Below are 21,993 nucleotides of genomic sequence, written 5' to 3'. Positions count from 1 at the left end.
TGTTTGATGATCGTAGATGTTTGATGGTCGTGGATGTTTGATGGTCGTGGATGTTTGACGGTCGTGGATGTTTGACGGTCGTGGATGTTTGACGGTCGTGGATGTTTGATGGTCGTGGATGTTTGACGTCGTGGATGTTTGACGGTCGTGGATGTTTGACGGTCGTGGATGTTTGACGGTCGTGGATGTTTGACGGTCGTGGATGTTTGACGGTCGTGGATGTTTGATGGTCGTGGATGTTTGATGGATGTTTGATGGTCGTGGATGTTTGATGGTCGTGGATGTTTGATGGTCGTGGATGTTTGACGTCGTGGAAGTTTGATGGTCGTGGATGTTTGATGGTCGTGGATGTTTGATGGATGTTTGACGGTCTTGGATGTTTGATGGTCGTGGATGTTTGATGGTCGTGGATGTTTGATGGATGTTTGACGGTCGTGGATGTTTGACGGTCATGGATGTTTGACGTCGTGGATGTTTGACGTCGTGGATGTTTGATGGTCGTGGATGTTTGACGTCGTGGATGTTTGATGGTCGTGGATGTTTGATGGTCGTGGATGTTTGATGGTCGTGGATGTTTGACGTCGTGGATGTTTGATGGTCGTGGATGTTTGATGGTCGTGGATGTTTGACGGTCGTGGATGTTTGACGTCGTGGATGTTTGACGTCGTGGATGTTTGATGGCCGTGGATGTTTGATGGTCGTGGATGTTTGATGGATGTTTGATGGTCGTGGATGTTTGATGGTCGTGGATGTTTGATGGTCGTGTTTTTTTGACGGTCGTGGATGTTTGACGGTCGTGGATGTTTGACGGTCGTGGATGATTGATGGTCGTGGATGTTTGATGGATGTTTGATGGTCGTGGATGTTTGACGGTCGTGGATGTTTGACGGTCGTGGATGTTTGACGGTCGTGGATGTTTGATGGTCGTGGATGTTTGATGGATGTTTGACGGTCTTGGATGTTTGACGGTCGTGGATGTTTGACGGTCGTGGATGTTTGACGTCGTGGATGTTTGATGGTCGTGGATGTTTGATGGTCGTGGATGTTTGACGTCGTGGATGTTTGATGGTCGTGGATGTTTGACGGTCGTGGATGTTTGACGGTCGTGGATGTTTGACGGTCGTGGATGTTTGACGGTCGTGGATGTTTGACGTCGTGGATGTTTGATGGATGTTTGACGGTCGTGGAAGTTTGATGGTCATGGATATTTGATGGATGTTTGATGGTCGTGGATGTTTGATGGTCGTGGATGTTTGATGGTCGTGGATGTTTGACGGTCTTGGATGTTTGACGGTCGTGGATGTTTGACGGTCGTGGATGTTTGACGGTCGTGGATGTTTGACGGTCGTGGATGTTTGATGGTCGTGGATGTTTGATGGATGTTTGATGGTCGTGGATGTTTGACGGTCGTGGATGTTTGACGGTCGTGGATGTTTGACGGTCGTGGATGTTTGATGGATGTTTGACGGTCGTGGATGTTTGACGGTCGTGGATGTTTGACGGTCGTGGATGTTTGACGGTCGTGGATGTTTGACGGTCGTGGATGTTTGACGGTCGTGGAAGTTTGATGGTCGTGGATGTTTGATGGTCGTGGATGTTTGATGGATGTTTGATGGTCGTGGATGGTCGTGGATGTTTGATGGTCGTGGATGTTTGATGGATGTTTGACGGTCTTGGATGTTTGATGGTCGTGGATGTTTGATGGTCGTGGATGTTTGATGGATGTTTGACGGTCTTGGATGTTTGACGGTCGTGGATGTTTGATGGTCGTGGATGTTTGATGGTCGTGGATGTTTGATGGTCGTGGATGTTTGACGTCGTGGATGTTAGATGTTTGATGGTCGTGGATGTTTGATGGATGTTTGACGGTCTTGGATGTTTGACGGTCTTGGATGTTTGACGGTCGTGGATGTTTGATGGATGTTTGATGGTCGTGGATGTTTGATGGTCGTAGATGTTTGATGGTCGTGGATGTTTGATGGTCGTAGATGTTTGACGGTCGTGGATGTTTGACGGTCGTGGATGTTTGACGGTCGTGGATGTTTGACGGTCGTGGATGTTTGACGGTCGTGGATGTTTGACGGTCTTGGATGTTTGACGGTCTTGGATGTTTGACGGTCGTGGATGTTTGATGGTCGTGGATGTTTGATGGTCGTGGATGTTTGATGGTCGTAGATGTTTGATGGTCGTGGATGTTTGATGGTCGTAGATGTTTGACGGTCGTAGATGTTTGACGGTCGTAGATGTTTGACGTCGTGGATGTTTGACGGTCGTGGATGTTAGATGGTCGTGGATGTTTGACGTCGTGGATGTTTGACGGTCGTGGATGTTTGACGGTCGTGGATGTTTGATGGTCGTGGATGTTTGATGGTCGTGGATGTTTGACGGTCGTGGATGTTTGATGGTCGTGGATGTTTGATGGTCATAGATGTTTGATGGTCATAGATGTTTGATGGTCGTGGATGTTTGATGGTCGTAGATGTTTGATGGTCGTGGATGTTTGAAGGTCGTAGATGTTTGATGGTCGTGGATGTTTGATGGTCGTGGATGTTTGATGGTCGTGGATGTTTGATGATCGTAGATGTTTGATGGTCGTGGATGTTTGATGGTCGTGGATGTTTGACGGTCGTGGATGTTTGACGGTCGTGGATGTTTGATGTCGTGGATGTTTGACGGTCGTGGATGTTTGACGGTCGTGGATGTTTGACGGTCGTGGATGTTTGACGGTCGTGGATGTTTGATGGTCGTGGATGTTTGATGGATGTTTGATGGTCGTGGATGTTTGATGGTCGTGGATGTTTGATGGTCGTGGATGTTTGACGTCGTGGAAGTTTGATGGTCGTGGATGTTTGATGGTCGTGGATGTTTGATGGATGTTTGACGGTCTTGGATGTTTGATGGTCGTGGATGTTTGATGGTCGTGGATGTTTGATGGATGTTTGACGGTCGTGGATGTTTGACGGTCATGGATGTTTGACGTCGTGGATGTTTGACGTCGTGGAAGTTTGATGGTCGTGGATGTTTGATGGTCGTGGATGTTTGATGGTCGTGGATGTTTGACGGTCGTGGAAGTTTGATGGTCGTGGATGTTTGATGGTCGTGGATGTTTGATGGATGTTTGATGGTCGTGGATGTTTGATGGTCGTGGATGTTTGATGGATGTTTGACGGTCTTGGATGTTTGATGGTCGTGGATGTTTGATGGTCGTGGATGTTTGATGGATGTTTGACGGTCGTGGATGTTTGACGTCGTGGATGTTTGATGGTCGTGGATGTTTGACGTCGTGGATGTTTGATGGTCGTGGATGTTTGATGGTCGTGGATGTTTGATGGTCGTGGATGTTTGACGTCGTGGATGTTTGATGGTCGTGGATGTTTGATGGTCGTGGATGTTTGACGGTCGTGGATGTTTGACGTCGTGGATGTTTGATGGCCGTGGATGTTTGATGGTCGTGGATGTTTGATGGATGTTTGATGGTCGTGGATGTTTGATGGTCGTGGATGTTTGATGGTCGTGTTTTTTTGACGGTCGTGGATGTTTGACGGTCGTGGATGTTTGACGGTCGTGGATGATTGATGGTCGTGGATGTTTGATGGATGTTTGACGGTCGTGGATGTTTGACGGTCGTGGATGTTTGACGGTCGTGGATGTTTGACGGTCGTGGATGTTTGATGGTCGTGGATGTTTGATGGATGTTTGACGGTCTTGGATGTTTGACGGTCGTGGATGTTTGACGGTCGTGGATGTTTGACGTCGTGGATGTTTGATGGTCGTGGATGTTTGACGTCGTGGATGTTTGATGGTCGTGGATGTTTGATGGTCGTGGATGTTTGATGGTCGTGGATGTTTGACGTCGTGGATGTTTGATGGCCGTGGATGTTTGATGGTCGTGGATGTTTGATGGATGTTTGATGGTCGTGGATGTTTGATGGTCGTGGATGTTTGATGGTCGTGGATGTTTGATGGATGTTTGACGGTCTTGGATGTTTGACGGTCGTGGATGTTTGACGGTCGTGGATGTTTGACGGTCGTGGATGTTTGACGGTCGTGGATGATTGATGGTCGTGGATGTTTGATGGATGTTTGATGGTCGTGGATGTTTGACGGTCGTGGATGTTTGACGGTCGTGGATGTTTGACGGTCGTGGATGTTTGACGGTCGTGGATGATTGACGGTCGTGGATGTTTGATGGATGTTTGATGGTCGTGGATGTTTGACGGTCGTGGATGTTTGACGGTCGTGGATGTTTGACGTCGTGGATGTTTGATGGTCGTGGATGTTTGACGTCGTGGATGTTTGATGGTCGTGGATGTTTGATGGTCGTGGATGTTTGATGGTCGTGGATGTTTGATGGATGTTTGATGGTCGTGGAAGTTTGATGGTCGTGGATGTTTGATGGATGTTTGATGGTCGTGGATGTTTGATGGTCGTGGATGTTTGACGGTCGTGGATGTTTGACGGTCGTGGATGTTTGACGGTCGTGGATGTTTGACGGTCGTGGATGTTTGACGGTCATGGATGTTTGATGGTCGTGGATGTTTGATGGATGTTTGATGGTCGTGGATGTTTGACGGTCGTGGATGTTTGACGGTCGTGGATGTTTGATGGATGTTTGACGGTCGTGGATGTTTGACGGTCGTGGATGTTTGACGTCGTGGATGTTTGACGTCGTGGATGTTTGATGGTCGTGGATGTTTGATGGTCGTGGATGTTTGATGGTCGTGGATGTTTGATGGATGTTTGATGGTGGTGAATGTTTGACGTCGTGGATGTTTGATGGTCGTGGATGTTTGACGTCGTGGATGTTTGATGGTCGTGGATGTTTGATGGATGTTTGATGGTCGTGGATGTTTGATGGTCGTGGATGTTTGACGGTCTTGGATGTTTGACGGTCGTGGATGTTTGACGGTCGTGGATGTTTGACGGTCGTGGATGTTTGATGGTCGTGGATGTTTGATGGATGTTTGATGGTCGTGGATGTTTGACGGTCGTGGATGTTTGACGGTCGTGGATGTTTGACGGTCGTGGATGTTTGATGGATGTTTGACGGTCGTGGATGTTTGACGGTCGTGGATGTTTGACGGTCGTGGATGTTTGATGGTCGTGAATGTTTGACGTCGTGGATGTTTGATGGTCGTGGATGTTTGACGTCGTGGATGTTTGATGGTCGTGGATGTTTGATGGTCGTGGATGTTTGACGGTCGTGGATGTTTGACGGTCGTGGATGTTTGACGGTCGTGGAAGTTTGATGGTCGTGGATGTTTGATGGTCGTGGATGTTTGATGGATGTTTGATGGTCGTGGATGGTCGTGGATGTTTGATGGTCGTGGATGTTTGATGGATGTTTGACGGTCTTGGATGTTTGACGGTCGTGGATGTTTGATGGTCGTGGATGTTTGACGGTCTTGGATGTTTGACGGTCGTGGATGTTTGATGGTCGTGGATGTTTGATGGTCGTGGATGTTTGATGGTCGTGGATGTTTGACGTCGTGGATGTTTGATGGTCGTGGATGTTTGACGTCGTGGATGTTTGATGGTCGTGGATGTTTGACGGTCGTGGATGTTTGACGGTCGTGGATGTTTGATGGATGTTTGACGGTCTTGGATGTTTGATGGTCGTGGATGTTTGACGGTCGTGGATGTTTGACGGTCGTGGATGTTTGACGGTCGTGGATGTTTGACGGTCGTGGATGTTTGATGGTCGTGGATGTTTGATGGTCGTAGATGTTTGATGGTCGTGGATGTTTGATGGTCGTGGATGTTTGATGGTCGTGGATGTTTGATGGTCGTAGATGTTTGATGGTCGTGGATGTTTGATGATCGTAGATGTTTGATGGTCGTGGATGTTTGATGGTCGTGGATGTTTGATGGTCGTAGATGTTTGATGGTCGTAGATGTTTGATGGTCGTAGATGTTTGACGTCGTGGATGTTTGACGGTCGTGGATGTTTGACGTCGTGGATGTTTGATGGTCGTGGATGTTTGACGGTCGTGGATGTTTGACGGTCGTGGATGTTTGATGGTCGTAGATGTTTGATGGTCGTGGATGTTTGATGGATGTTTGACGGTCTTGGATGTTTGACGGTCTTGGATGTTTGACGGTCGTGGATGTTTGACGGTCGTGGATGTTTGATGGATGTTTGATGGTCGTGGATGTTTGATGGTCGTAGATGTTTGATGGTCGTGGATGTTTGATGGTCGTAGATGTTTGATGGTCGTGGATGTTTGATGGTCGTGGATGTTTGACGGTCGTGGATGTTTGACGGTCGTGGATGTTTGACGGTCGTGGATGTTTGATGGTCGTGGATGTTTGATGGTCGTGGATGTTTGACGTCGTGGATGTTTGATGGTCGTGGATGTTTGACGTCGTGGATGTTTGACGGTCGTGGATGTTTGACGGTCGTGGAAGTTTGACGGTCGTGGATGTTTGACGGTCGTGGATGTTTGATGGTCGTGGATGTTTGATGGATGTTTGATGGTCGTGGATGTTTGATGGTCGTGGATGTTTGATGGATGTTTGATGGTCGTGGATGTTTGATGGTCGTGGATGTTTGACGGTCGTGGATGTTTGACGGTCGTGGATGTTTGATGGTCGTGGATGTTTGATGGATGTTTGACGGTCTTGGATGTTTGACGGTCGTGGATGTTTGACGGTCGTGGATGTTTGACGTCGTGGATGTTTGACGTCGTGGATGTTTGACGTCGTGGATGTTTGATGGTCGTGGATGTTTGATGGTCGTGGATGTTTGACGGTCGTGGATGTTTGACGTCGTGGATGTTTGATGGTCGTGGATGTTTGACGTCGTGGATGTTTGATGGTCGTGGATGTTTGATGGTCGTGGATGTTTGATGGTCGTGGATGTTTGACGTCGTGGATGTTTGATGGCCGTGGATGTTTGATGGTCGTGGATGTTTGATGGATGTTTGATGGTCGTGGATGTTTGATGGTCGTGGATGTTTGATGGTCGTGGATGTTTGATGGATGTTTGACGGTCTTGGATGTTTGACGGTCGTGGATGTTTGACGGTCGTGGATGTTTGACGGTCGTGGATGTTTGACGGTCGTGGATGATTGATGGTCGTGGATGTTTGATGGTCGTGTTTTTTTGACGGTCGTGGATGTTTGACGGTCGTGGATGTTTGACGGTCGTGGATGATTGATGGTCGTGGATGTTTGATGGATGTTTGATGGTCGTGGATGTTTGACGGTCGTGGATGTTTGACGGTCGTGGATGTTTGACGGTCGTGGATGTTTGATGGTCGTGGATGTTTGATGGATGTTTGACGGTCTTGGATGTTTGACGGTCGTGGATGTTTGACGGTCGTGGATGTTTGACGTCGTGGATGTTTGATGGTCGTGGATGTTTGACGTCGTGGATGTTTGATGGTCGTGGATGTTTGATGGTCGTGGATGTTTGATGGTCGTGGATGTTTGACGTCGTGGATGTTTGATGGCCGTGGATGTTTGATGGTCGTGGATGTTTGATGGATGTTTGATGGTCGTGGATGTTTGATGGTCGTGGATGTTTGATGGTCGTGGATGTTTGATGGATGTTTGACGGTCTTGGATGTTTGACGGTCGTGGATGTTTGACGGTCGTGGATGTTTGACGGTCGTGGATGTTTGACGGTCGTGGATGATTGACGGTCGTGGATGTTTGATGGATGTTTGATGGTCGTGGATGTTTGACGGTCGTGGATGTTTGACGGTCGTGGATGTTTGACGGTCGTGGATGTTTGACGGTCGTGGATGATTGACGGTCGTGGATGTTTGATGGATGTTTGATGGTCGTGGATGTTTGACGGTCGTGGATGTTTGACGGTCGTGGATGTTTGACGTCGTGGATGTTTGATGGTCGTGGATGTTTGACGTCGTGGATGTTTGATGGTCGTGGATGTTTGATGGTCGTGGATGTTTGATGGTCGTGGATGTTTGATGGATGTTTGATGGTCGTGGAAGTTTGATGGTCGTGGATGTTTGATGGATGTTTGATGGTCGTGGATGTTTGATGGTCGTGGATGTTTGACGGTCGTGGATGTTTGACGGTCGTGGATGTTTGACGGTCGTGGATGTTTGACGGTCGTGGATGTTTGACGGTCATGGATGTTTGATGGTCGTGGATGTTTGATGGATGTTTGATGGTCGTGGATGTTTGACGGTCGTGGATGTTTGACGGTCGTGGATGTTTGATGGATGTTTGACGGTCGTGGATGTTTGACGGTCGTGGATGTTTGACGTCGTGGATGTTTGACGTCGTGGATGTTTGATGGTCGTGGATGTTTGATGGTCGTGGATGTTTGATGGTCGTGGATGTTTGATGGATGTTTGATGGTGGTGAATGTTTGACGTCGTGGATGTTTGATGGTCGTGGATGTTTGACGTCGTGGATGTTTGATGGTCGTGGATGTTTGATGGATGTTTGATGGTCGTGGATGTTTGATGGTCGTGGATGTTTGACGGTCTTGGATGTTTGACGGTCGTGGATGTTTGACGGTCGTGGATGTTTGACGGTCGTGGATGTTTGATGGTCGTGGATGTTTGATGGATGTTTGATGGTCGTGGATGTTTGACGGTCGTGGATGTTTGACGGTCGTGGATGTTTGATGGATGTTTGACGGTCGTGGATGTTTGACGGTCGTGGATGTTTGACGGTCGTGGATGTTTGACGGTCGTGGATGTTTGACGGTCGTGAATGTTTGACGTCGTGGATGTTTGATGGTCGTGGATGTTTGACGTCGTGGATGTTTGATGGTCGTGGATGTTTGACGGTCGTGGATGTTTGACGGTCGTGGATGTTTGACGGTCGTGGATGTTTGACGGTCGTGGAAGTTTGACGGTCGTGGATGTTTGATGGTCGTGGATGTTTGATGGATGTTTGATGGTCGTGGATGGTCGTGGATGTTTGATGGTCGTGGATGTTTGATGGATGTTTGACGGTCTTGGATGTTTGACGGTCGTGGATGTTTGATGGTCGTGGATGTTTGACGGTCTTGGATGTTTGACGGTCGTGGATGTTTGATGGTCGTGGATGTTTGATGGTCGTGGATGTTTGATGGTCGTGGATGTTTGACGTCGTGGATGTTTGATGGTCGTGGATGTTTGACGTCGTGGATGTTTGATGGTCGTGGATGTTTGACGGTCGTGGATGTTTGATGGTCGTGGATGTTTGATGGATGTTTGACGGTCTTGGATGTTTGACGGTCGTGGATGTTTGACGGTCGTGGATGTTTGACGGTCGTGGATGTTTGACGGTCGTGGATGTTTGATGGTCGTGGATGTTTGATGGTCGTAGATGTTTGATGGTCGTGGATGTTTGATGGTCGTGGATGTTTGATGGTCGTAGATGTTTGATGGTCGTGGATGTTTGATGATCGTAGATGTTTGATGGTCGTAGATGTTTGATGGTCGTAGATGTTTGATGGTCGTAGATGTTTGATGGTCGTAGATGTTTGATGGTCGTAGATGTTTGACGTCGTGGATGTTTGACGGTCGTGGATGTTTGACGTCGTGGATGTTTGACGGTCGTGGATGTTTGACGGTCGTGGATGTTTGACGGTCGTGGATGTTTGATGGTCGTAGATGTTTGATGGTCGTGGATGTTTGATGGATGTTTGACGGTCTTGGATGTTTGACGGTCTTGGATGTTTGACGGTCGTGGATGTTTGACGGTCGTGGATGTTTGATGGATGTTTGATGGTCGTGGATGTTTGATGGTCGTAGATGTTTGATGGTCGTGGATGTTTGATGGTCGTAGATGTTTGATGGTCGTGGATGTTTGACGGTCGTGGATGTTTGACGGTCGTGGATGTTTGACGGTCGTGGATGTTTGACGGTCGTGGATGTTTGACGGTCGTGGATGTTTGATGGTCGTGGATGTTTGATGGTCGTGGATGTTTGACGTCGTGGATGTTTGATGGTCGTGGATGTTTGACGTCGTGGATGTTTGACGGTCGTGGATGTTTGACGGTCGTGGAAGTTTGACGGTCGTGGATGTTTGACGGTCGTGGATGTTTGATGGTCGTGGATGTTTGATGGATGTTTGATGGTCGTGGATGTTTGATGGTCGTGGATGTTTGATGGATGTTTGATGGTCGTGGATGTTTGATGGTCGTGGATGTTTGACGGTCGTGGATGTTTGATGGTCGTGGATGTTTGATGGATGTTTGACGGTCTTGGATGTTTGACGGTCGTGGATGTTTGACGGTCGTGGATGTTTGACGTCGTGGATGTTTGACGTCGTGGATGTTTGACGTCGTGGATGTTTGATGGTCGTGGATGTTTGATGGTCGTGGATGTTTGACGGTCGTGGATGTTTGACGTCGTGGATGTTTGATGGCCGTGGATGTTTGATGGTCGTGGATGTTTGACGGTCGTGGATGTTTGACGGTCGTGGATGTTTGATGGTCGTGGATGTTTGATGGATGTTTGACGGTCTTGGATGTTTGATGGTCGTGGATGTTTGACGGTCGTGGATGTTTGACGTCGTGGATGTTTGACGTCGTGGATGTTTGACGTCGTGGATGTTTGATGGTCGTGGATGTTTGATGGTCGTGGATGTTTGACGGTCGTGGATGTTTGACGTCGTGGATGTTTGATGGCCGTGGATGTTTGATGGTCGTGGATGTTTGATGGTCGTGGATGTTTGATGGTCGTGGATGTTTGATGGATGTTTGACGGTCTTGGATGTTTGACGGTCGTGGATGTTTGACGTCGTGGATGTTTGATGGCCGTGGATGTTTGATGGTCGTGGATGTTTGATGGTCGTGGATGTTTGATGGATGTTTGACGGTCTTGGATGTTTGACGGTCGTGGATGTTTGATGGTCGTGGATGTTTGACGTCGTGGATGTTTGATGGTCGTGGATGTTTGATGGTCGTGGATGTTTGATGGTCGTGGATGTTTGATGGTCGTGGATGTTTGATGGATGTTTGATGGTCGTGAATGTTTGACGTCGTGGATGTTTGATGGTCGTGGATGTTTGACGTCGTGGATGTTTGATGGTCGTGGATGTTTGATGGATGTTTGATGGTCGTGGATGTTTGATGGTCGTGGATGTTTGACGGTCTTGGATGTTTGACGGTCGTGGATGTTTGACGGTCGTGGATGTTTGACGGTCGTGGATGTTTGATGGTCGTGGATGTTTGATGGATGTTTGATGGTCGTGGATGTTTGACGGTCGTGGATGTTTGACGGTCGTGGATGTTTGATGGATGTTTGACGGTCGTGGATGTTTGACGGTCGTGGATGTTTGACGGTCGTGGATGTTTGATGGATGTTTGACGGTCGTGGATGTTTGACGGTCGTGGATGTTTGACGGTCGTGGATGTTTGACGGTCGTGAATGTTTGACGTCGTGGATGTTTGATGGTCGTGAATGTTTGACGTCGTGGATGTTTGATGGTCGTGGATGTTTGACGTCGTGGATGTTTGATGGTCGTGGATGTTTGATGGTCGTGGATGTTTGACGGTCGTGGATGTTTGACGGTCGTGGATGTTTGACGGTCGTGGAAGTTTGATGGTCGTGGATGTTTGATGGTCGTGGATGTTTGATGGATGTTTGATGGTCGTGGATGGTCGTGGATGTTTGATGGTCGTGGATGTTTGATGGTCGTGGATGGTCGTGGATGTTTGATGGTCGTGGATGTTTGATGGATGTTTGACGGTCTTAGATGTTTGACGGTCGTGGATGTTTGACGGTCGTGGATGTTTGACGGTCGTGGATGTTTGACGGTCGTGGATGTTTGACGGTCGTGGATGTTTGATGGTCGTGGATGTTTGATGGTCGTGGATGTTTGACGTCGTGGATGTTTGATGGTCGTGGATGTTTGACGTCGTGGATGTTTGATGGTCGTGGATGTTTGATGGTCGTGGATGTTTGACGGTCGTGGATGTTTGATGGTCGTGGATGTTTGATGGATGTTTGACGGTCTTGGATGTTTGATGGTCGTGGATGTTTGACGGTCGTGGATGTTTGACGGTCGTGGATGTTTGACGGTCGTGGATGTTTGATGGTCGTGGATGTTTGATGGTCGTAGATGTTTGATGGTCGTGGATGTTTGATGGTCGTGGATGTTTGATGGTCGTGGATGTTTGATGGTCGTAGATGTTTGATGGTCGTGGATGTTTGATGGTCGTGGATGTTTGATGGTCGTGGATGTTTGATGGTCGTAGATGTTTGATGGTCGTAGATGTTTGATGGTCGTAGATGTTTGACGTCGTGGATGTTTGACGTCGTGGATGTTTGATGGTCGTGGATGTTTGACGGTCGTGGATGTTTGACGGTCGTGGATGTTTGATGGTCGTAGATGTTTGATGGTCGTGGATGTTTGATGGATGTTTGATGGTCGTGGATGTTTGATGGATGTTTGACGGTCTTGGATGTTTGACGGTCTTGGATGTTTGACGGTCGTGGATGTTTGATGGATGTTTGATGGTCGTGGATGTTTGATGGTCGTAGATGTTTGATGGTCGTGGATGTTTGATGGTCGTGGATGTTTGATGGATGTTTGATGGTCGTGGATGTTTGATGGTCGTGGATGTTAGATGGTCGTGGATGTTTGATGGATGTTTGACGGTCTTGGATGTTTGATGGTCGTGGATGTTTGATGGTCGTGGATGTTTGACGGTCGTGGATGTTTGACGGTCGTGGATGTTTGATGGTCGTGGATGTTTGATGGATGTTTGACGGTCTTGGATGTTTGATGGTCGTGGATGTTTGACGGTCGTGGATGTTTGACGTCGTGGATGTTTGACGTCGTGGATGTTTGATGGTCGTGGATGTTTGATGGTCGTGGATGTTTGATGGATGTTTGATGGTCGTGAATGTTTGACGTCGTGGATGTTTGATGGTCGTGGATGTTTGACGTCGTGGATGTTTGATGGTCGTGGATGTTTGATGGATGTTTGATGGTCGTGGATGTTTGACGGTCGTGGATGTTTGACGGTCTTGGATGTTTGACGGTCGTGGATGTTTGACGGTCGTGGATGTTTGACGGTCGTGGATGTTTGATGGTCGTGGATGTTTGATGGATGTTTGATGGTCGTGGATGTTTGACGGTCGTGGATGTTTGACGGTCGTGGATGTTTGATGGTCGTGGATGTTTGACGGTCGTGGATGTTTGACGGTCGTGGATGTTTGACGGTCGTGGATGTTTGACGGTCGTGGATGTTTGATGGTCGTGGATGTTTGACGTCGTGGATGTTTGACGGTCGTGGATGTTTGACGTCGTGGATGTTTGACGGTCGTGGATGTTTGACGGTCGTGGATGTTTGACGGTCGTGGATGTTTGACGGTCGTGGAAGTTTGACGGTCGTGGATGTTTGACGGTCGTGGATGTTTGATGGTCGTGGATGTTTGATGGATGTTTGATGGTCGTGGATGTTTGATGGTCGTGGATGTTAGATGGTCGTGGATGTTTGATGGATGTTTGACGGTCTTGGATGTTTGATGGTCGTGGATGTTTGATGGTCGTGGATGTTTGACGGTCGTGGATGTTTGACGGTCGTGGATGTTTGATGGTCGTGGATGTTTGATGGATGTTTGACGGTCTTGGATGTTTGATGGTCGTGGATGTTTGACGGTCGTGGATGTTTGACGTCGTGGATGTTTGACGTCGTGGATGTTTGATGGTCGTGGATGTTTGATGGTCGTGGATGTTTGATGGATGTTTGATGGTCGTGAATGTTTGACGTCGTGGATGTTTGATGGTCGTGGATGTTTGACGTCGTGGATGTTTGATGGTCGTGGATGTTTGATGGATGTTTGATGGTCGTGGATGTTTGATGGTCGTGGATGTTTGACGGTCTTGGATGTTTGACGGTCGTGGATGTTTGACGGTCGTGGATGTTTGACGGTCGTGGATGTTTGATGGTCGTGGATGTTTGATGGATGTTTGATGGTCGTGGATGTTTGACGGTCGTGGATGTTTGACGGTCGTGGATGTTTGACGGTCGTGGATGTTTGATGGATGTTTGACGGTCGTGGATGTTTGACGGTCGTGGATGTTTGACGGTCGTGGATGTTTGATGGTCGTGAATGTTTGACGTCGTGGATGTTTGATGGTCGTGGATGTTTGACGTCGTGGATGTTTGATGGTCGTGGATGTTTGATGGTCGTGGATGTTTGACGGTCGTGGATGTTTGACGGTCGTGGATGTTTGACGGTCGTGGAAGTTTGATGGTCGTGGATGTTTGATGGTCGTGGATGTTTGATGGATGTTTGATGGTCGTGGATGGTCGTGGATGTTTGATGGTCGTGGATGTTTGATGGATGTTTGACGGTCTTGGATGTTTGACGGTCGTGGATGTTTGATGGTCGTGGATGTTTGACGGTCTTGGATGTTTGACGGTCGTGGATGTTTGACGGTCGTGGATGTTTGATGGTCGTGGATGTTTGATGGTCGTGGATGTTTGACGTCGTGGATGTTTGACGTCGTGGATGTTTGACGTCGTGGATGTTTGATGGTCGTGGATGTTTGATGGTCGTGGATGTTTGACGGTCGTGGATGTTTGATGGTCGTGGATGTTTGATGGATGTTTGATGGATGTTTGACGGTCTTGGATGTTTGACGGTCGTGGATGTTTGACGGTCGTGGATGTTTGACGGTCGTGGATGTTTGACGGTCGTGGATGTTTGACGGTCGTGGATGTTTGATGGTCGTGGATGTTTGATGGTCGTAGATGTTTGATGGTCGTGGATGTTTGATGGTCGTGGATGTTTGATGGTCGTGGATGTTTGATGGTCGTAGATGTTTGATGGTCGTGGATGTTTGATGGTCGTGGATGTTTGATGGTCGTGGATGTTTGATGGTCGTAGATGTTTGATGGTCGTAGATGTTTGATGGTCGTAGATGTTTGACGTCGTGGATGTTTGACGGTCGTGGATGTTTGACGTCGTGGATGTTTGATGGTCGTGGATGTTTGACGGTCGTGGATGTTTGACGGTCGTAGATGTTTGATGGTCGTGGATGTTTGATGGATGTTTGATGGTCGTGGATGTTTGATGGATGTTTGACGGTCTTGGATGTTTGACGGTCTTGGATGTTTGACGGTCGTGGATGTTTGATGGATGTTTGACGGTCGTGGATGTTTGATGGTCGTGGATGTTTGATGGTCGTAGATGTTTGACGGTCGTGGATGTTTGATGGTCGTGGATGTTTGACGGTCGTGGATGTTTGACGGTCGTGGATGTTTGACGGTCGTGGATGTTTGATGGTCGTGGATGTTTGATGGTCGTGGATGTTTGACGGTCGTGGATGTTTGACGTCGTGGATGTTTGACGGTCGTGGATGTTTGACGGTCGTGGATGTTTGACGGTCGTGGATGTTTGACGGTCGTGGAAGTTTGACGGTCGTGGATGTTTGACGGTCGTGGATGTTTGATGGTCGTGGATGTTTGATGGATGTTTGATGGTCGTGGATGTTTGATGGTCGTGGATGTTAGATGGTCGTGGATGTTTGATGGATGTTTGACGGTCTTGGATGTTTGATGGTCGTGGATGTTTGATGGTCGTGGATGTTTGACGGTCGTGGATGTTTGACGGTCGTGGATGTTTGATGGTCGTGGATGTTTGATGGATGTTTGACGGTCTTGGATGTTTGATGGTCGTGGATGTTTGACGGTCGTGGATGTTTGACGTCGTGGATGTTTGACGTCGTGGATGTTTGATGGTCGTGGATGTTTGATGGTCGTGGATGTTTGACGGTCGTGGATGTTTGACGTCGTGGATGTTTGATGGCCGTGGATGTTTGATGGTCGTGGATGTTTGATGGTCGTGGATGTTTGATGGTCGTGGATGTTTGACGGTCTTGGATGTTTGACGGTCGTGGATGTTTGATGGTCGTGGATGTTTGACGTCGTGGATGTTTGATGGTCGTGGATGTTTGACGGTCGTGGATGTTTGACGGTCGTGGATGTTTGACGGTCGTGGATGTTTGACGTCGTGGATGTTTGATGGTTGTGGATGTTTGATGGTCGTGGATGTTTGATGGTCGTGGATGTTTGACGGTCGTGGATGTTTGACGGTCGTGGATGTTTGACGGTCGTGGATGTTTGACGGTCGTGGATGTTTGACGGTCGTGGATGATTGATGGTCGTGGATGTTTGATGGATGTTTGATGGTCGTGGATGTTTGATGGTCGTGGATGTTTGACGGTCGTGGATGTTTGACGGTCGTGGATGTTTGACGGTCGTGGATGTTTGACGGTCGTGGATGATTGATGGTCGTGGATGTTTGATGGATGTTTGATGGTCGTAGATGTTTGATGGTCGTGGATGTTTGATGGTTGTAGATGTTTGATGGTCGTGGATGTTTGATGGTCGTGGATGTTTGATGGATGTTTGACGGTCGTGGATGTTTGATGGTCGTGGATGTTTGATGGGCGTGGATGTTTGATGGTCGTGGATGTTTGATGGATGTTTGATGGTCGTGAATGTTTGACGTCGTGGATGTTTGATGGTCGTGGATGTTTGACGTCGTGGATGTTTGATGGTCGTGGATGTTTGATGGATGTTTGATGGTCGTGGATGTTTGATGGTCGTGGATGTTTGACGGTCTTGGATGTTTGACGGTCGTGGATGTTTGACGGTCGTGGATGTTTGACGGTCGTGGATGTTTGATGGTCGTGGATGTTTGATGGATGTTTGATGGTCGTGGATGTTTGACGGTCGTGGATGTTTGACGGTCGTGGATGTTTGATGGTCGTGGATGTTTGACGGTCGTGGATGTTTGACGGTCGTGGATGTTTGACGGTCGTGGATGTTTGACGGTCGTGGATGTTTGATGGTCGTGGATGTTTGACGTCGTGGATGTTTGACGGTCGTGGATGTTTGACGTCGTGGATGTTTGACGGTCGTGGATGTTTGACGGTCGTGGATGTTTGACGGTCGTGGATGTTTGACGGTCGTGGAAGTTTGACGGTCGTGGATGTTTGACGGTCGTGGATGTTTGATGGTCGTGGATGTTTGATGGATGTTTGATGGTCGTGGATGTTTGATGGTCGTGGATGTTAGATGGTCGTGGATGTTTGATGGATGTTTGACGGTCTTGGATGTTTGATGGTCGTGGATGTTTGATGGTCGTGGATGTTTGACGGTCGTGGATGTTTGACGGTCGTGGATGTTTGATGGTCGTGGATGTTTGATGGATGTTTGACGGTCTTGGATGTTTGATGGTCGTGGATGTTTGACGGTCGTGGATGTTTGACGTCGTGGATGTTTGACGTCGTGGATGTTTGATGGTCGTGGATGTTTGATGGTCGTGGATGTTTGATGGATGTTTGATGGTCGTGAATGTTTGACGTCGTGGATGTTTGATGGTCGTGGATGTTTGACGTCGTGGATGTTTGATGGTCGTGGATGTTTGATGGATGTTTGATGGTCGTGGATGTTTGATGGTCGTGGATGTTTGACGGTCTTGGATGTTTGACGGTCGTGGATGTTTGACGGTCGTGGATGTTTGACGGTCGTGGATGTTTGATGGTCGTGGATGTTTGATGGATGTTTGATGGTCGTGGATGTTTGACGGTCGTGGATGTTTGACGGTCGTGGATGTTTGACGGTCGTGGATGTTTGATGGATGTTTGACGGTCGTGGATGTTTGACGGTCGTGGATGTTTGACGGTCGTGGATGTTTGATGGTCGTGAATGTTTGACGTCGTGGATGTTTGATGGTCGTGGATGTTTGACGTCGTGGATGTTTGATGGTCGTGGATGTTTGATGGTCGTGGATGTTTGACGGTCGTGGATGTTTGACGGTCGTGGATGTTTGACGGTCGTGGAAGTTTGATGGTCGTGGATGTTTGATGGTCGTGGATGTTTGATGGATGTTTGATGGTCGTGGATGGTCGTGGATGTTTGATGGTCGTGGATGTTTGATGGATGTTTGACGGTCTTGGATGTTTGACGGTCGTGGATGTTTGATGGTCGTGGATGTTTGACGGTCTTGGATGTTTGACGGTCGTGGATGTTTGACGGTCGTGGATGTTTGATGGTCGTGGATGTTTGATGGTCGTGGATGTTTGACGTCGTGGATGTTTGACGTCGTGGATGTTTGACGTCGTGGATGTTTGATGGTCGTGGATGTTTGATGGTCGTGGATGTTTGACGGTCGTGGATGTTTGATGGTCGTGGATGTTTGATGGATGTTTGACGGTCTTGGATGTTTGATGGTCGTGGATGTTTGACGGTCGTGGATGTTTGACGGTCGTGGATGTTTGACGGTCGTGGATGTTTGACGGTCGTGGATGTTTGATGGTCGTGGATGTTTGATGGTCGTAGATGTTTGATGGTCGTGGATGTTTGATGGTCGTGGATGTTTGATGGTCGTGGATGTTTGATGGTCGTAGATGTTTGATGGTCGTGGATGTTTGATGGTCGTGGATGTTTGATGGTCGTGGATGTTTGATGGTCGTAGATGTTTGATGGTCGTAGATGTTTGATGGTCGTAGATGTTTGACGTCGTGGATGTTTGACGGTCGTGGATGTTTGACGTCGTGGATGTTTGATGGTCGTGGATGTTTGACGGTCGTGGATGTTTGACGGTCGTAGATGTTTGATGGTCGTGGATGTTTGATGGATGTTTGATGGTCGTGGATGTTTGATGGATGTTTGACGGTCTTGGATGTTTGACGGTCTTGGATGTTTGACGGTCGTGGATGTTTGATGGATGTTTGACGGTCGTGGATGTTTGATGGTCGTGGATGTTTGATGGTCGTAGATGTTTGACGGTCGTGGATGTTTGATGGTCGTGGATGTTTGACGGTCGTGGATGTTTGACGGTCGTGGATGTTTGACGGTCGTGGATGTTTGATGGTCGTGGATGTTTGATGGTCGTGGATGTTTGACGGTCGTGGATGTTTGACGTCGTGGATGTTTGACGGTCGTGGATGTTTGACGGTCGTGGATGTTTGACGGTCGTGGATGTTTGACGGTCGTGGAAGTTTGACGGTCGTGGATGTTTGACGGTCGTGGATGTTTGATGGTCGTGGATGTTTGATGGATGTTTGATGGTCGTGGATGTTTGATGGTCGTGGATGTTAGATGGTCGTGGATGTTTGATGGATGTTTGACGGTCTTGGATGTTTGATGGTCGTGGATGTTTGATGGTCGTGGATGTTTGACGGTCGTGGATGTTTGACGGTCGTGGATGTTTGATGGTCGTGGATGTTTGATGGATGTTTGACGGTCTTGGATGTTTGATGGTCGTGGATGTTTGACGGTCGTGGATGTTTGACGTCGTGGATGTTTGACGTCGTGGATGTTTGATGGTCGTGGATGTTTGATGGTCGTGGATGTTTGACGGTCGTGGATGTTTGACGTCGTGGATGTTTGATGGCCGTGGATGTTTGATGGTCGTGGATGTTTGATGGTCGTGGATGTTTGACGGTCGTGGATGTTTGACGGTCTTGGATGTTTGACGGTCGTGGATGTTTGATGGTCGTGGATGTTTGACGTCGTGGATGTTTGACGGTCGTGGATGTTTGACGGTCGTGGATGTTTGACGGTCGTGGATGTTTGACGGTCGTGGATGTTTGACGTCGTGGATGTTTGATGGTCGTGGATGTTTGATGGTCGTGGATGTTTGACGGTCGTGGATGTTTGACGGTCGTGGATGTTTGACGGTCGTGGATGTTTGACGGTCGTGGATGTTTGACGGTCGTGGATGTTTGACGGTCGTGGATGATTGATGGTCGTGGATGTTTGATGGATGTTTGATGGTCGTGGATGTTTGATGGTCGTGGATGTTTGACGGTCGTGGATGTTTGACGGTCGTGGATGTTTGACGGTCGTGGATGTTTGACGGTCGTGGATGATTGATGGTCGTGGATGTTTGATGGATGTTTGATGGTCGTAGATGTTTGATGGTCGTGGATGTTTGATGGTCGTAGATGTTTGATGGTCGTGGATGTTTGATGGTCGTGGATGTTTGATGGATGTTTGACGGTCGTGGATGTTTGATGGTCGTGGATGTTTGATGGGCGTGGATGTTTGATGGTCGTGGATGTTTGATGGATGTTTGATGGTCGTGGATGTTTGACGGTCGTGGATGTTTGATGGTCGTGGATGTTTGATGGTCGTGGAAGTTTGATGGTAGTGGATGTTTGATGGTCGTGGATGTTTGATGGTCGTAGATGTTTGATGGTCGTGGATGTTTGATGGTCGTGGAAGTTTAAAGGTCGTGGATGTTTGTGAATGTTTGATGGTCGTGGATGTTTGATGGTCGTAGATGTTTGATGGTCGTGGATGTTTGATGGTCGTGGATGTTTGACGGTCGTGGATGTTTGATGGTCGTGGATGTTTGATGGTCGTGGATGTTTGATGGTCGTTACCTGGGCGCAGCAGATGAAGACCACAGACAGAGTGAGGAGGAAGGCCGACGACACGATCACGTCCACAGAGCGCTGAGGGCCTCGTCTCTGACAAACAAAGAAAACGAAACATCACGTTGACTCCAGGAGCAGGATTCATCTGGACTTCATGATAAACAGTGGAAAAAAGCTCATCAGAAAGTTCAGAGTTGCAAACCATCAAATGTTTTCAAAAACTACATTTCCAGCCTTGCGAGTTTAGCCCTGTTTCCATCGAAGAATCTGAGTGAATAACTGGGAGTTTGTTACAACTGAAACACTGTTTGTCCCAAAAAAGTGGCCACTTGGATTGGACAAAGCAGATCCAGCAGCTCCTCCTGCTGGAGAACTGATGCAGGTGATGATCTTTCAGCTGCAGCTCAGTATTTAAACCCGGCTGATGCAGTGAGCAGCTTCTCATTTCTGAAACAAGGGATCATCTCAAAATGGGTTGAAGCTGAAAAGACTTTCATCTCTCTCTAGACCCCCTCCCCCCTCAAAAGACTTTGTCTGGCTTCACATAACATTTTACGTGTTGATAAAACGATAGTAGCTTGATGGACCTGTTCACTTCTAGTGAACATCCCTGAACATCCTTTGGTAAGTTTATATTTAGAAGTTATGAACTCTCCAAATAATGTCACCTGACGCACATGCTTGCTTACTTAATCCACATGGTCCACGGGCCCTAGGGGCCCATGTCAGAATGACAGAAGCAGGACACGCCCTTTTGTCTCTCTGTCTATCTCTCTGTCTATCTCTTCTGTGATTGGCCGAAACCTCATGCGGGTTTGTTTTGTTTCCCTCTTCTGGTCAGTGCGTAGCACGTTACTAGAGCGAAATCTCTTGATCATTTTCTGCGCCGCGTCTTGCCGCAAAAAAGCTTTTCCAACTTTTCTGCACCAGCCGCGTTGGCGACGGCGACGCCCGCCCCGCCCCTTGTGCGGGCCACGGCGCGCAGCGGTCGCCGTGAGCGCTCCCTGTGCTCCGCGCACGCACTCGCCGCCTAATGTTGGCCTAATGCTCGTTGCTGATAGTTTTTTAGCATTTCAAAACAATTACTGCCACAACGATGTATTGAAGCTTCAAAGCGATGGTGCGAGCGATGGTGAAAGCGATGGTGCGAGCGATGGTGCGAGCGATGATACCTTGAGGTAGGAGCGCAGAGACAGCCACATCTTGATGTTCTGGACTTTCTTCAGCCTGAAATGTGGCACCTCAGACTTCCTGGCTCTGCGGGCGGACGTCAAGTGACCAAACAGCTTAGCAAACAGCAGCCTCTGAAAATACAAACAAATACAAATATTCATCTCCATCTACTTTGCAGTCTCCTCTACACAGCAGACACACAGACGTCCTCCCTGAGTTCATCATGACCGCGTGAACAGCCCAGACCGCTCTCATATGTGGCACAAAATCCCATTCAAATCTGTTGCAAAGTGATTTCAGTCTGAACACAAAGGTCTCATTTATCTGACTAACTTGGCGGAATTTGCTCTTACACTTGGCCGATGTGCCGCTGTTATGTCAAATCCAACATTCTTTCACACAAATGGTGAAGCCAATCCCCCGCATAATAAAGTATATAAAATGTTCATTTCATGATATTGACGTCACTTCTCTGCTCTTCTCACCAGTAGAATGTAAAAAG

At 48.1% G+C, this 21,993-nt stretch overlaps 1 protein-coding gene across 3 annotated transcripts in view; it reads right to left on the bottom strand.

Annotated features, from left to right (window-relative positions):
* The window catches only part of LOC140367334 (protein PHTF2-like), a 112,584-nt gene that overhangs the window by 22,455 nt on the left and 68,136 nt on the right, over positions 1–21,993 (bottom strand). For all 3 annotated transcript variants that reach the window (XM_072453764.1, XM_072453762.1, XM_072453763.1), the window contains 2 exons: positions 21,491–21,622; positions 20,325–20,411 (listed from right to left, as the gene is read on the bottom strand). In XM_072453764.1, the coding sequence (XP_072309865.1) occupies positions 20,325–20,411; positions 21,491–21,622 (219 nt within the window). The remainder of the gene's footprint in view (positions 1–20,324; positions 20,412–21,490; positions 21,623–21,993) is intronic.

Source organism: Eucyclogobius newberryi, unplaced genomic scaffold (assembly GCF_026437365.1).
Source record: "Eucyclogobius newberryi isolate DKJ021-1_F unplaced genomic scaffold, fEucNew1.0.hap1 SCAF_2, whole genome shotgun sequence".
NCBI lineage: Eukaryota > Metazoa > Chordata > Actinopteri > Gobiiformes > Gobiidae > Eucyclogobius > Eucyclogobius newberryi.
This window is presented reverse-complemented; position numbering and strand designations above follow the sequence as displayed.